Source organism: Poecilia mexicana, unplaced genomic scaffold (assembly GCF_051168715.1).
Source record: "Poecilia mexicana isolate PSO_F unplaced genomic scaffold, ASM5116871v1 scaffold_15, whole genome shotgun sequence".
NCBI classification, from domain to species: Eukaryota; Metazoa; Chordata; class Actinopteri; order Cyprinodontiformes; family Poeciliidae; genus Poecilia; species Poecilia mexicana.
The window spans coordinates 5,473,982-5,486,572 of NW_028263384.1; the positions used below are offsets into that span (position 1 = coordinate 5,473,982).

Here is a 12,591-nt window from a genome sequence, read left to right on the forward strand (position 1 = left end):
AATGCTCTAGAGTATGCATGTGATCACAGATTAGATACAAGCCTAGTGAAATATTTGAATCATGATTCCAATGATAAATTATTATATTTGGCTAAAATTCTTCAGTGATGATGATAATAATTAGACTATTTTTTTCAGGTTTCAAAGCCTTTTTCAGTTGATTGTAAATCCTGTCCAAACATTTTATTCGTCTTTGTTTTCCACATAGCTTACTTTGCCACTTCAAAAAGCAAATTAATACAAATAAAATAAATAAAGAGAGAGGTGAAGTTCCTAACGCATTACAGTAGGTGGCGGTATGCGCGTGTACATTGACAGCAGCCAGAGAAGAAGGAGAGCAGCGTTTTGTTTTATTTTTTTTAATTGTTATTATCTAGGTTCCTTAACAAGACGACAAGAGAAGATAGGGTTGCTACTGTTATTGTTTTATTATTTTTTGTTTATTTATTTTTAGTTTTAAAATCTTTATCTGTGTAATTTATATTTTAGCATTCCGATCAACTCCATTCCGCCAGTAGATGGCGTGTAATGCGCATCTAAACGTTGCTGGCCAACCGCAAGAGAAGAAGAAGAAGAAGAAGAACGATTGCAGCAGACGTGTAAAGGATGTTGTGAGTGTGATGGAAGATGACAGCAGCTGCTGCTCGGTTCTTTCTCAACTTCTGGTCGGCTCTCCGTCCTGTGGTTCGGACCGTTAAAAGTGGAGGTACCAGAGGAATCCGAACCGGAACTCCAGGTCTGTCCGGGCTACCGTAGACTGAAACCGGCCCAATTGTCCTAGCCTTGCTAGTGTGTGTTGAACTTTAGATGGAGGCGGACGGTGGTCAGACATGTCCTCGCTGATGTAACAGAGACCAAGAGCAGACGGCTGTCTCTGTGTCTGTCTCTGTCTCACCATGTTGTCTTCCTTTGAAGGGAAGCTGATGCGGAGCGGAGACAGCAGGAGGACAGTGGTGAGTCTCCAGAGACCACGTGACTCTGATGCTTTACTGACTTTAACCTGCAACAGCTCTGCCTCTGTCCACTGATTCTAGATCTGTGTTGAGGGAAATATCGCCAGCGGAAAGACGACGTGTCTGGATTATTTCAGCAACACGAGCAACATCCAGGTAAAGTCCATGTTCCAGTCTGTCAAGATTCAGAGGTGGAGGAAGCAGATCCATGTAGAACTCTGTCATTTCCTGTCTGTCCCAGGTCTTGACAGAACCGGTGTCCAAATGGAGGAACGTCCGTGGACACAATCTTCTGGTAAATAACAAAATCTTTTGACAGTTCAGTTTATTTAAAGCACGACAAAATACCAAACATGGAACCTCTAAAACGTGTCTTTCTACAAAAAACAAACAAAAAAAACAAAAGAAAGTATTTATTTTAAATGGGTACTAAACAAAATGTTTTATATTTGAAAGCATAGGACATTATTCTTAAATGTATTTCTATTTTTAAATTTTAGGGCAAAATGAATTCTTAATTTTTATAAAGGACATGCACTTCTACAATGAGCCCAGTTGATGAGCCCTTTCCATAAATATGGAAAGTTGAAGACTCAGACAAAAAAAAAAAAATAGATACAAAACACACTCACAAAAAGAAAGCACTAAATTACTTAGTGTCGTTCTGTTGCAGATATTCTGTGGTTTATATGAGCCACAGGAGAGGGGCCAAAGAACCACATTTGGCTCTGGAAGCGCAGGTTGTAGACCTCTGTCCTGACCCCACTGCAGATTCTTGGGTCCAAAAAGTTAATATCACTTCCAATCAGAAGGAACATGCTGTATGGTGTCATTAAAAGATAACTTTAAACCTAAATCCGTGTGAGGCTGACTGATGGTTCAGCTTCAGGAATTTATTTAGGGTATCATGTTAAAGGGGGGTCTTTCTGCATGGAGTTTGCGTGTTCTCCCTGTGCATGCCTGGGTTCTCTTCGGTTTCCTCCCACAGTCCAAAAACATGACTGTTAAGTCAATTGGTCTCTCTAAATTCTCCCTAGGTGTGAGTGTGTGTTTGCATGGTTGTTTGTCCTATCTGTCTCTGTGTTGCCCTGTGATGGACTGGTGACCTGTCCAGGGTGACCCCGCCTCTCGCCTTTGACCGGTGGAGCTAGACACCAGCACCCTTTGCAACTGCCCTAGGGACAAGTGTGTAAGAAAATGGATGGATGGAGATACAGTTTGGAATTTTTAGTCATTCAAAAATAGAAAATCATGCGTAATTTTCTTTCCTCTTAACGTTTGTGTGCTACCTTGTGTTTATCTATCACATCAAATCCCAATGCTAAATAAACTGAACTTTGTTTTTGTAGCAGGAACAACTGTGGAGAACTCTAGAGGGCCTGAAGCTCCTGCAGTGAGTTCTAAGCATGTCCTCTCTGTCTCTGCAGGCCCTGATGTACCAGGATCCTCAGCGTTGGGGAATCTCTTTGCAGACTTATATTCAGCTCACCATGCTGGATAAACACCTGTCAGCCACGGTAAGCTCGCTGTTAGCTGGGAGCCGCCAGCTAGGAGCTCTTATGTTGTAGCTGTTAGCTATTAGCTGCTGACTAGGAACTGCTTGCTTGGAGCAGCTAGTTAAGAGCTGTTAACTTGTAGCTGCTAGCTAGGAACATGGACTTATAGTTCCAGGTGTTGAGCATGGTGGAAACCTGAGGAACTGTTTCTGGTTTCAGACAGCTCCGGTCACCATGATGGAGAGGTCAATCTTTAGCGCCAAGCACATCTTCGTGGAGAATCTCTACCGGAGGTACCGTTGTGTTTTCACCAGATTCTGGATCTGACCGATAATCAACAAGGCTGCTCTAAAAACTGTGGCCTCCTGGTAGACGACAGTGAACTAGTTCCCAGGTATCCGATGCTGTCACCAGACTGATGGGTCTGTATTCTTCCCTTTCTGTCAGTGGGAAAATGCCAGAGGTGGATTACATTATTCTGAACGAGTGGTTTGATTGGATCACCACAAACGTTTCCCTCCCTGTCGACCTGATCGGTGAGAAGATTGTGTCTGCAAACTGGAACTCTGAGACTCTAAAGTTCTGATGAGTGTTCTGCTTTGCACTGAGGCTTGTTCTCTGTTTGACCGGCTCCAGTTTACCTGCAGACGTCTCCTCAGACCTGCTATGAGAGGCTGAAGCAGCGATGCAGAGAGGAGGAGATGGTCATTCCACTGGTAAGGACCTGGCTTCACGCCTCTGGTGCAGACAAAATGCTTTGCGTACGGTATAGCCACCAGCCTCCACTCTGTCTGTCTGTCTGTCTGTGTGTGTGTGTGTGTGTGTGTGTGTGTGTGTGTGTGTGTGTGTGTGCGTGTGCGTGTGTGCGCGCGTGCCTGTGTGTCCACTAGGAGTATCTGGAGTTCATCCATCAGCTGCATGAAGACTGGCTCATTAAGGGCACCTCCGCTCCAGTTCCTGCTCCTGTTCTGGTGAGTACTGCTGCAGGCAGACCTCTACTGTCCATTCAGCTCCTCCAGCTGAACACTGTGGACCGATGTCCTAGTTAAATCCTGGCAGGCTGAGGTGTGGTGGTTAGCTGGGTCTGCTCTGTGTCCTCCAGGTGATTCCTGCCGACTATGACCTCCAGAAGATGCTGCACAAGTATGAGGAGCACCGAGAGAAGATTCTAACAGCTACCAACTCTTGATGCGCACACACACACACACACACACACACACACACACACACACACACACACACACACACACTTGTTACAGGTTAAGCTCCCTAGATGTTTGGACATTTTTATTTAGGAATTTTCCCAACACTGGATAATTTTGGACCAATAAGCGAAGCTGCTTATTTATATATGAGGACACATATGATGCTTCTCTGCTAAATATATGAAAATTATAATGGAATCAATTAATTTTGACTATTTTATTGCAAGAACCTAATGTCTATAAAAAACTGTAAGATCTGACCTCCTTGGGTCATGTCCAAACTTAAACTCCAGGGACTTACTTTGGGTAGTCATGGTTACTAACTAGAAGTTTATTGAAATTCTGATAAGCTGGAAAAGTCTAAAGAAACTTTTCTGTGATATCAATAATTACGGGATTGTGAGTTTGAATGTTTTGCTACACTCAAACTTTTGTTTGGTACTGTTTTCATTTTGAAGTCATGCTGCTGTAATAAAATACGAGTTATTTAATACTTTCTGCACATCTTTACGATCAGAGCAGTTTGTCTATTTCTGTGTTCTTGTGGATCATCATTGTTTATTTAAAAAAAATATATATATATATATATTCTGATTTGAGTGGAAAATCTTCAAACACACACATAACCTCAGCTTGTGTCAAACATTCCCCCTGAAACTGTTTTTTTAATTAAAATGTTTTTAAAATCCTGAATGGAAGTGGTCCATTTCATGTTTCTGTTTCCATGAGAACCGAGGAAGCCTTCTGGCTTCAGCCGTGAAATGTTTTCAAGACAATTCCTAAAACTGGGGAAGAATTTTTTGTGCTAGTAACCAGGTTACATGTAGAACCTCAAAATGCAAAGAAATAAAAAGTAGAAACAGGAACCAAAGATAAAACTGAGTAAGCAAATGACTGAAGACTGCATAAAACCAGACAGTAATTGCATTTTCTGTAAGGCATTCTCTCTCTATCCTCCCCTCCAGAAGGCAAGCCGCCTGTCTCTTTGTGCATCTCAAAATTTCTGAGTTTTTTTTTTTTTGGTGGAAATTTTTCTCTTTTTTAAAAAAATGTTTATGTTGTCCTACTAAGTCAAGAAGAAACAAAATAATTTCAGCCGCACTGAGGTGGAGGGGCCAACAGGCCCAGGTTTGGATGGTTCTCAGTAAAATCATCCTTTCAACATAGTTTTATGCACGTAAAATTGGTCTAACATTTAAATTTTTTGATGACATTTGGCCAAGACAAAAACTGCAGAAATTTTTCCGGTTGGGTTCTGGATGTTCACATTAGTTTGTCTTTATGTTTTTATTTCTGATCTCTGTGCAGATCATCCTGATCCTGAAACATTACCAGCATATTTATTCGAACAATAAATCATTATTGCAGTTATTAGAATATTTAAAGCCTGCTCATATCAGACACCCAGCAAAAATTAAATGGCTCCAACATTATCTTCTTCAAAAAGCTTAGATTGCTCTGGTTGGCCCCAGTGGCCTGGTGATACACTGCCCATGGCTCTGCATCCGATTGGTTCAAATAGTCATGAAACCAAACGAAAAAAAAAAAAAAACTGCTAAATATTTTAAAGCCCTTTAAGGGCCCTCTCAGAGGTTGGTCCTCTGTTTTTGTCTGTCCTTGCGGCCCTCTGCCTTCCCGTCATCCTCTCTTCCCGTTGCCTTCTCTTGATCTCCCTGCACAGAAAGCTGTCCCATCCGCTCCGCCAGCGCTCTCAGCTGCTGCTCTTCATCAATGGAGCTCAACGAGTAAGACTCCGGTTTGTCAGCCACCACATTCTCTAAGCCTGTTGTGAAAACAATAAAAACCTTCTTATTTCAGCTCCACTTCAACCAGCAGGTTAAAGGGTTAATAGAGGTCATGATGACTTCCTGAAGGTGGAGTTTCAGAAAGAGCAGGAGTTTTTAAAGTGGTACTGTCGCTTTCGAAGTCAAATTTCTTTTAAGTCACATTCGATATACACATAATTTTTATAACTCAAGTAACATAGTTGTTTGATTATACTATAAAATGGCACTTTGTGACTGTGAAATACATAATACTGTCCCTTTGACACTCTCACAGAAGGAGTGTGGGAAATGGTGCAGGCTGACAGCTTGTCCCGTCAGTTTGTCAGTTCCCAAAACTACATACAAAAAAACCTCACTTGTAATAGTGCATGTGGGGTCATTGCATGTAATAGCATGTGGGCCTGCTGGATGCTGTGGGTAAAACACTCAGCATCCAATGGACCCAACAGCTGGAGAACAAGCTGAACTGGCTCCGTCTCTGGACGGGTTGTTGGGTAAGACAAATCCAAGGCTGCACTAGCACAATCTAATGTGGCTAACTGTGTGTGTGTGTGTGTGTGTGTGTGTGTGTGTGTGTGTGTGTGTGTGTGTGTGTGTGTGTGTGTGTGTGTGTGTGTGTGTTTGTGTGTTTGTGTGTGTTTCTTACTTGGTGTTTTCTGTGCATCATTAGAAGTCTCTGAGGTTGGCTGAACTCTTCCTCGTTTCTTGCCTGCCTGTGTTTTGCCTCCTGTCCTCAGTGTGATATGAAGAGAAATGGCTTGAGGACCACTAAGATCATCTCCATCATCATCATCATCATGGGCTCTGCTTTCATCAGAGTTCCTGAAGCAGCTGGAGTCATTCCAGCCATCGTCACCAGTGGAGACTGATGGAGAAACATCTCTGTCCTCTTTGGTCAGGTTGGTCTTTGGAAGCACAGAAGTGCTGTCAGGTACACCGCCGGTCATGGCAGCGGTTGCTTTGGGAGGTTGGTCTGGCAACAGAGGGCGACCCCTGAAGGCCAGGTCTGGGTATTGCCACTGCAGTTCCATGTCTGACTGGTCTACGCTGGGCCGATGACGCCGAGGCTTCGGCTGAGGAACCGATAGAAGCCTGGACTCAGGCTGCTGTGACTCCTGGAAATAAAGGAACAGAACAGAGGTGAAGGTTTTTGTTTTTTTTTATTTTAGAAGACGTCAAACCCATCTGGAAGAAATATTCCCCTCATCCCGATTTCGGAACCAGCCTCCAGTCCTACCTCTCTCTTATCCGACTCCTTCCTCTTCTTGTCGTTGTCTTTCCTTTGCTCTGCCACAGTCTGCTTTTCTGTGGGATCTACCAACTTAGAAGGCTGCTTACTTCTCTGGAGAACATCCAACCACTCCTGTAGAATCAGTCCAAATATAAGATCAGGTGTGATTAATCAGTCCACCTGGTTAGGATTCCATGGAATAATCTATTGAAGGTTGAAGGCAGGAGAACCTGCCACACATTCCCAAGCCCCACTGCCATTGGGAATGTGTGGAATGTGAACAATGTGGTTGCTCTGGCAGGACTTCCTCTCGGACTTCGCCGAGACGAAGACGAGGATGGAAAGCTGAATACAGCCAAATGGGACGCTGCACTTCAGAAGCCATTTTGGTGGAGCTTCTCTGACTCTGTCCAAGTCACAGCAAATCAGTACAGAGACGCTCGCTCTATGCAGTGCTGACACTTAGAATGGGGGGCAGGTAATTCAAGAATAGAAAAATGGCATCTTGTGTGGGAAATGGAGTCGCTGGCTGCCTTAGTAACGTGAGATTTATTATTACAGGGCACACAATACAACATTTTCAGAAGGGCACGTTTTGAAAATGTTGAGTAGAGTAGAAAAAAACATTTTCAGAAGGGCAAGTTTTTTATCCAGAGGAGATAAAAAGGGGGCCAGTACTCTAGCACCACCTAGTGTCTATCTGTGCACATCCCTGACTGTAGGGGACACTTCTCTCATCCATCAGGCACAAAATTATGGTCACTGTATGTGCATATTAACATGGGTGATTCTAGACTGGGTCCAACAGGGACCAGTGTCCCTGTAGAACCGGCCCTGGGCCCTTAATCTGAACAGATTAAACTAAACCAATGTCTAAAAATGACATGGAACAGAAACGGTCACTAATTTCTCCCTTGGGCCCATTTTACCACTTTACTTTTCTCTTAGTTTTTCTTCAACAATGAATCAAAGTGAAGGTGTTGCTATTATTATTATCATTATTGCCCTTTTGACTTCAGTCGAACTGAGACAGGATCCCAGTGGATCTGCTAGATCACGACTGAAACTCTGGACTGGATCCCATCACATGCTGAACATGAGGTATTGATCTTTTGTTGGTTCATTCTTTGGTTCTGTGGTCCCGCCCGGCCCCCTCTGGTAAATCTGCTCTAGAAGAACCACTGGATAAAAGAAATTCATATTTGATTTCAGCAGTTAAAATAGTTTTGGTTGTAAATTGTTGTGGTCTGAGTTGTAAAAAAATGTTTTTGTCTCGATGCATAAGATTCGTTTGTCTTGCTGCAAAGGATAATTTTTCTGTTGCACCACTATTATTGTGAGGTTTGGGTGTGAGTATAAGAGGCTGCGAGACTTTAACTGAGCCATTTAGTTGTAATTATTTTATCTGTTAATTTAGAAGACAAAAGACTGTAATATTATTGACTGCGGACATGGGAAGTTTGGATCATCCTGGTCTTGGTGTGTTCTGGCTGGATTTCTCTGGGTGTCGACCTGGAAGCAGATACATCCCAGTTCTGACCTGTGGTCCCAGTTGGTGCTCCAGCAGCAGATCCAGGAGGCGACAACATTCCAGTCTGGCCAGCAGCAGCTCAAATCCCAGCAGCAGAGCTCGATCTGCATCAGCATCAGAACTTAGTGTGAACTCACTGAAACACACCGGAGAGCAGAACGTTAAACACAGACTACTCACACTGCACAGAAAAAAGCATGGAATTATGGGAAAATATACTAGAAATATTTTTTTTTAAAGGTAATTTTACTACACCTAAATTCTATAGAGTTCATTTACAACAAAAGACAGCAAAATAAAAATACTTAATTGATCCAAATGAAGTTGCATCCACTCCTGTTCAGCTAGAGTTAACACAAATATAAAACTTACCACGTGTGTGTTGCTCAGTGCTGCAGAAGCTGATAGAGATAATTTTTCTAAATTTGTTCTAATGCCATCACCTGAAGTTAACCCAACCTGTTCCAACTGTTCAGCAGCATTCTGACATACAGGCCTGTCACAATAAGCAAATGAATCAATTAACCATGTGATAAATTAAAACAAGCTCAATAATTTACACTTGCATGATTTAGAATTTTCCTCTTTTATCTCTGCCAAAAACTGGATGAAAAACAGTCTTTGGTCTGGTGCATCGGTCTCAACTACTGCTTTTTTTTAAAGGACTATATTGTTTACATACACTTCATAATTCATTTTATTTGTTGTTTCTATTGTTTTGTTTTGTTTTGTTTTTTATTTTGGATATTTAAAATCCTCTTTGAGAACATGTTCTTGCATTGCATTATTGTGCCATTACTTGGATTATTTTAGAGACACCATTAAACAAAAACCTTCCTTCCTTAGCAGATATCAGTACAATTGTCGAAAAGGATGAAAAGCATCTAAAAATACCACATACTGAAAATACTATTCAGAAAACGCTAACTAGAAATCATTTTTTCCACCATCGTTTTGGCGCCCGCTCTAACGTGGAGCCCCCTTGTGTCGCATTTGGTGCAAACACATTGTAATTATACATGAGCTGATTGGCTGATCAGATCAGCCACAAGCTGACAAAAACAACTGGAGATTTTCTAAAGATAACAAGTTCAAGCTACTACTTTCAGTTTCCTGTTTGGATGAAGACGTGAGCAGTGATGCAGCTGTGTAGGTTCTAGCAACAAGCAGCAGACACAAACAGCTGAAGCTCAGCTACTGTTCATGATGCACAATAAAAGCCTCATGAAGAGAACCCAACGCTGAGCTGCTGGAGTTCAGGCAGCAGAGACCAAGTGTTAAGGAGGAAGAACAGGAGGAAACAAGATGGCTACAAGGATGCCTTACACCTGCAGCATTTCTAGCGGGTGTGTGTTGTTTGTGTCGTCACCTCTGGGGGGCGTCGCTGCTGGGCCGGTAGCCCATACAGGCCAGAACAGCATGGATAGTGGAGCTGCTGAGAACCGGCAGCAGGCAGTAAACGAAGGCACCCGTAAACGTCTGGAACAAACAGAAAAAAGAAAGAAAAAACAAACGGGAGTTCAGAACCTCTGGGATGTGACGTACAGCACTGTGCACAAGTTTTCACTCCCTCATCACAGGAATGTTCAACCCACAAACCTTTTTTTGAATATTTTATTATATATTTTATTAATCCCAGAGGGAAATTCATATTTTGTCATTTTTTTCTATAAATGAAACTGAAAATGTAGCGTGCCCATTTGTATTCCCTCCAGAATAGGTTCTCTAAATTTAGCTTCTTTTTTTTTTCTTTTTTCTTTTCTTAAAATCTTCCCCACATATCTTCAGTTACATTTAGGTCTGGACTTTGACTAGGCCATTCTAACAATTGGATATGTTCTGATGTCCCATTGAAGCTGTGGCTGTATGTTTAGAGCTGCTGTACTGATGGAAGATGAGGTTCTGGCCCAGTTTTCACCTAATATAACTTGTTGCACATTGGTCAAACTTTTCCATTTTAGTTTGATCTGAGTGGGTCCCCAACATGACTCAGAGCAGCAGCTGATCCATGTTCTCTCCATAGTCAGATGATGGGATTAACTCTGGGATATGTTCAGAGTTCGGAAAGTTGCTATAGAAGATATTCTGATTAAATGTCTCCAGTACCTTCTCCCTGCATGGTTCCACTTTGCTATCAGTGTACAGATACTTTAAGAGGCAGTATTATGTATCTTCCAGACAAATAGTGCAATCGATCAAATGTGACTGTGAAACTGAACCTCTGTCTCTTTAAAGACTTCTTGCTCTTTCTGAAACTGCCTTTCAGAAGGTCATCACAACAGTGCTGCTCTGTTAGCAGCAGGTGTGCAGTTCCACCAGGTGTTTGCTAGTTGCTGCTGGCTAGTCTGAAGGAGCCGTGAGGGAGAGTGGCAGAGGACGGCTGCTCTGTGAGGCAGAAGCACATAAGCTTGGAAACTGCAGCTCCAAGGAGGAGCTGCATCTTGGAGGCGGGGCTAGTTCCACCCAGGTGTTTTCCACAACTCAATGGTTGCCATAGAGATTAAAAGAGTCTTCAAACATCCAGGAAAGAATCAAGACAACACTCCAGGTATGTTTTTGAAGAGGGAATAACATTACAACGTGATGTAAAGCTCAAAATGTCAATTTTATATGATATTGCCCCTTTAAAATAAACTTGGTAGCAAATAAGACTGATCTGTGTGTATATTATTTTTACAAAAATAGAAGACAAGATATAATCGACATGTCTGTTACTGACTGGCTGAATTCTGAAGGCGTCTGGTTTTATAAAATTGTATGTGGAGGTATCTGAGTAAAGGGGGCTGAGTTCATATTTTCAACCAGTGAGAAGCCACGTGACAAATTACCTCGCTTCAACATTTCCTCAAGTTTCTCCTGAATTATTTATGTTAAAAAGTTAAAAAAAAAAAAAAATGAAAAAGAAAAATCTCACAGAAGCTTTCAGGACCGTCCAAGCTGGACTGTTGCAGGTGAGAGCGCACCTTCAGAGACCGGATCTCCTTCTTCCAGGGCTGCAGGAACATGTTGATGCAGAGGCTCTCCAGCATCTCAGTGGCTTTGATGAAGGCTGCCAGGTGCTTCCTGCCGTCGGTGCCGACAACACACCTCTCCGTCACCGCCTGGCAGAACGGGAATAGCGTGAAAGTGTCTCTCAGCTCCGACGTCCTCAGCAGGAACTGGGCCGCCCTCTTCAGGAGCCCGGGGTCCCGACACGGCCGAACCTCGGCTCCGGGGCGGAGGAAGCAGCTCCGGTAGTCTTCAAAGAGATCCCGGCGGGACAACGAGCCCTCCTGCTCTTCGTCCTTCATGACCGACAGGCGGCTGGAGAGAGAGAGACGGGTTGCTGAGGAGGAAGTGGAGCTGCCTCAACAGAAGAGGAAGCGAAAGTCAGCGCGTGTGTTTTCTCCTGCTGTCAAAGTGATAGAACAGAACAGAATATATTTTATTGCAGCTTTACGCGATGACCAAACACACAAATAAGCCATATTCGCAACGCGAGAGCCCTCTCTTGTTTTAACTAGCCTGATTGTGGGCAGCAGGTGGTGTCCCACAATAACTGGTCAAACATGTTTTTTCTTCACGATTAATAAGTGACTTTTGTTATTGGGAAATACCCGTGTGATTATTTTTGTCTTTTACATGATCAAAAACAAAGATACCGTACTGTTTCCTTCTGTCCCTTTTCTATGATCGATAGTTCATCAAATGCCATGTGGCCACATGAGTTATATTTAAAAACTGTTAAGACTTTGACATTAAATTCCAGTGTGTTCCTACCTTCTGATAACAGCTATCAGCATGTGGCACCGTGTTACGCCCTGCTTACGTCACAACCAGCAATGAAGTGATCTAAAATGTCAGAGCCAATTAATTAAGGGTTACAGAAGCAACAGCGCCCCCCTGCGGTCACAATATCCTAAATTTTGAAAAAAAATCGAACTTTTCACCACCTGTAGAGCAGAAGATGCGCGAGGGCTTCACCCAGAAGAATGACGACGAATGAAATAGTTTCTTTTTTTTTTTCAACCTGTTTAGTGTGTTCACCCAGTAACGTCACTAACTGTTTGCTGTGGCAATCAGCTTTTGGTGGCCGGCGGAGCGCAAAACCATTTTTTCATTCTTAATAATTAGGGAACGATGTTGTGCAGCACAGAGTACGTGCAGCACCCTATGTAGTGCACACTTGAACAAATCGGGATTTCTTTTGACCATCTCTGTATTGAAATCTGACCCTCTTTAGACTAATCAGACATGAACACTTCATAGACATTTTTTAAGATATAGTCACAGATTTATAAAATGCTTACTGTCTCGAAAAACACAAACAAAAAAGACTATTATTAATGCTTTTTTTTTTTACATTAGCATACTTTAGATTAAGACAAGTATGAACAGTATGGATATAT

General features: G+C 42.5%; 2 protein-coding genes across 3 annotated transcripts; one reads left to right on the top strand and one right to left on the bottom strand.

Annotated features, from left to right (window-relative positions):
- Positions 1–286: 286 nt before the first annotated feature.
- On the top strand, positions 287–4,347 carry tk2 (thymidine kinase 2). Its single transcript, XM_014991091.2, has 10 exons — positions 287–736; positions 916–953; positions 1,035–1,109; positions 1,195–1,248; positions 2,381–2,470; positions 2,669–2,742; positions 2,897–2,985; positions 3,086–3,165; positions 3,340–3,420; positions 3,552–4,347. Exons 1-10 carry the CDS (start codon positions 628–630, stop codon positions 3,636–3,638), a joined length of 777 nt encoding a protein of 258 aa, XP_014846577.1. The 5' UTR covers positions 287–627; the 3' UTR covers positions 3,639–4,347.
- Positions 4,348–4,893: 546 nt separating this feature from the next.
- On the bottom strand, positions 4,894–12,083 carry LOC106920213 (uncharacterized). 2 transcript variants are annotated; one of them, XM_014991085.2, is made up of 7 exons: positions 11,963–12,083; positions 11,167–11,594; positions 9,573–9,682; positions 8,213–8,339; positions 6,679–6,804; positions 6,088–6,556; positions 4,894–5,437 (listed from the first exon to the last, which is right to left on the bottom strand). In XM_014991085.2, exons 2-7 carry the CDS (start codon positions 11,491–11,493, stop codon positions 5,241–5,243), a joined length of 1,356 nt encoding a protein of 451 aa, XP_014846571.2. In that variant the 5' UTR covers positions 11,494–11,594; positions 11,963–12,083; the 3' UTR covers positions 4,894–5,240. The 2 variants fall into 2 exon arrangements, with proteins under 2 accessions (XP_014846571.2, XP_014846572.2); XM_014991086.2 differs by having other exon boundaries at positions 11,167–11,591; positions 11,963–12,023.
- Positions 12,084–12,591: the final 508 nt, after the last annotated feature.

Coding starts and splice junctions, on each gene's coding strand:
- LOC106920213 (XM_014991085.2), bottom strand. CDS start 11,493: ATGAAGGACGAAGAGCAGGAGGGCTCGTTGTCCCGCCGGGATCTCTTT. Junction 8,340..9,572: donor AGCAGCGACGCCCCCCAGAG/GTGACGACACAA, acceptor GGTGTGTTTCAG/TGAGTTCACACTAAGTTCTG. Junction 5,438..6,087: donor TGATGCACAGAAAACACCAA/GTAAGAAACACA, acceptor TTTTCACAACAG/GCTTAGAGAATGTGGTGGCT.
- tk2 (XM_014991091.2), top strand. CDS start 628: ATGACAGCAGCTGCTGCTCGGTTCTTTCTCAACTTCTGGTCGGCTCTC. Junction 2,986..3,085: donor CCTCCCTGTCGACCTGATCG/GTGAGAAGATTG, acceptor GACCGGCTCCAG/TTTACCTGCAGACGTCTCCT. Junction 3,166..3,339: donor AGGAGATGGTCATTCCACTG/GTAAGGACCTGG, acceptor TGTGTCCACTAG/GAGTATCTGGAGTTCATCCA.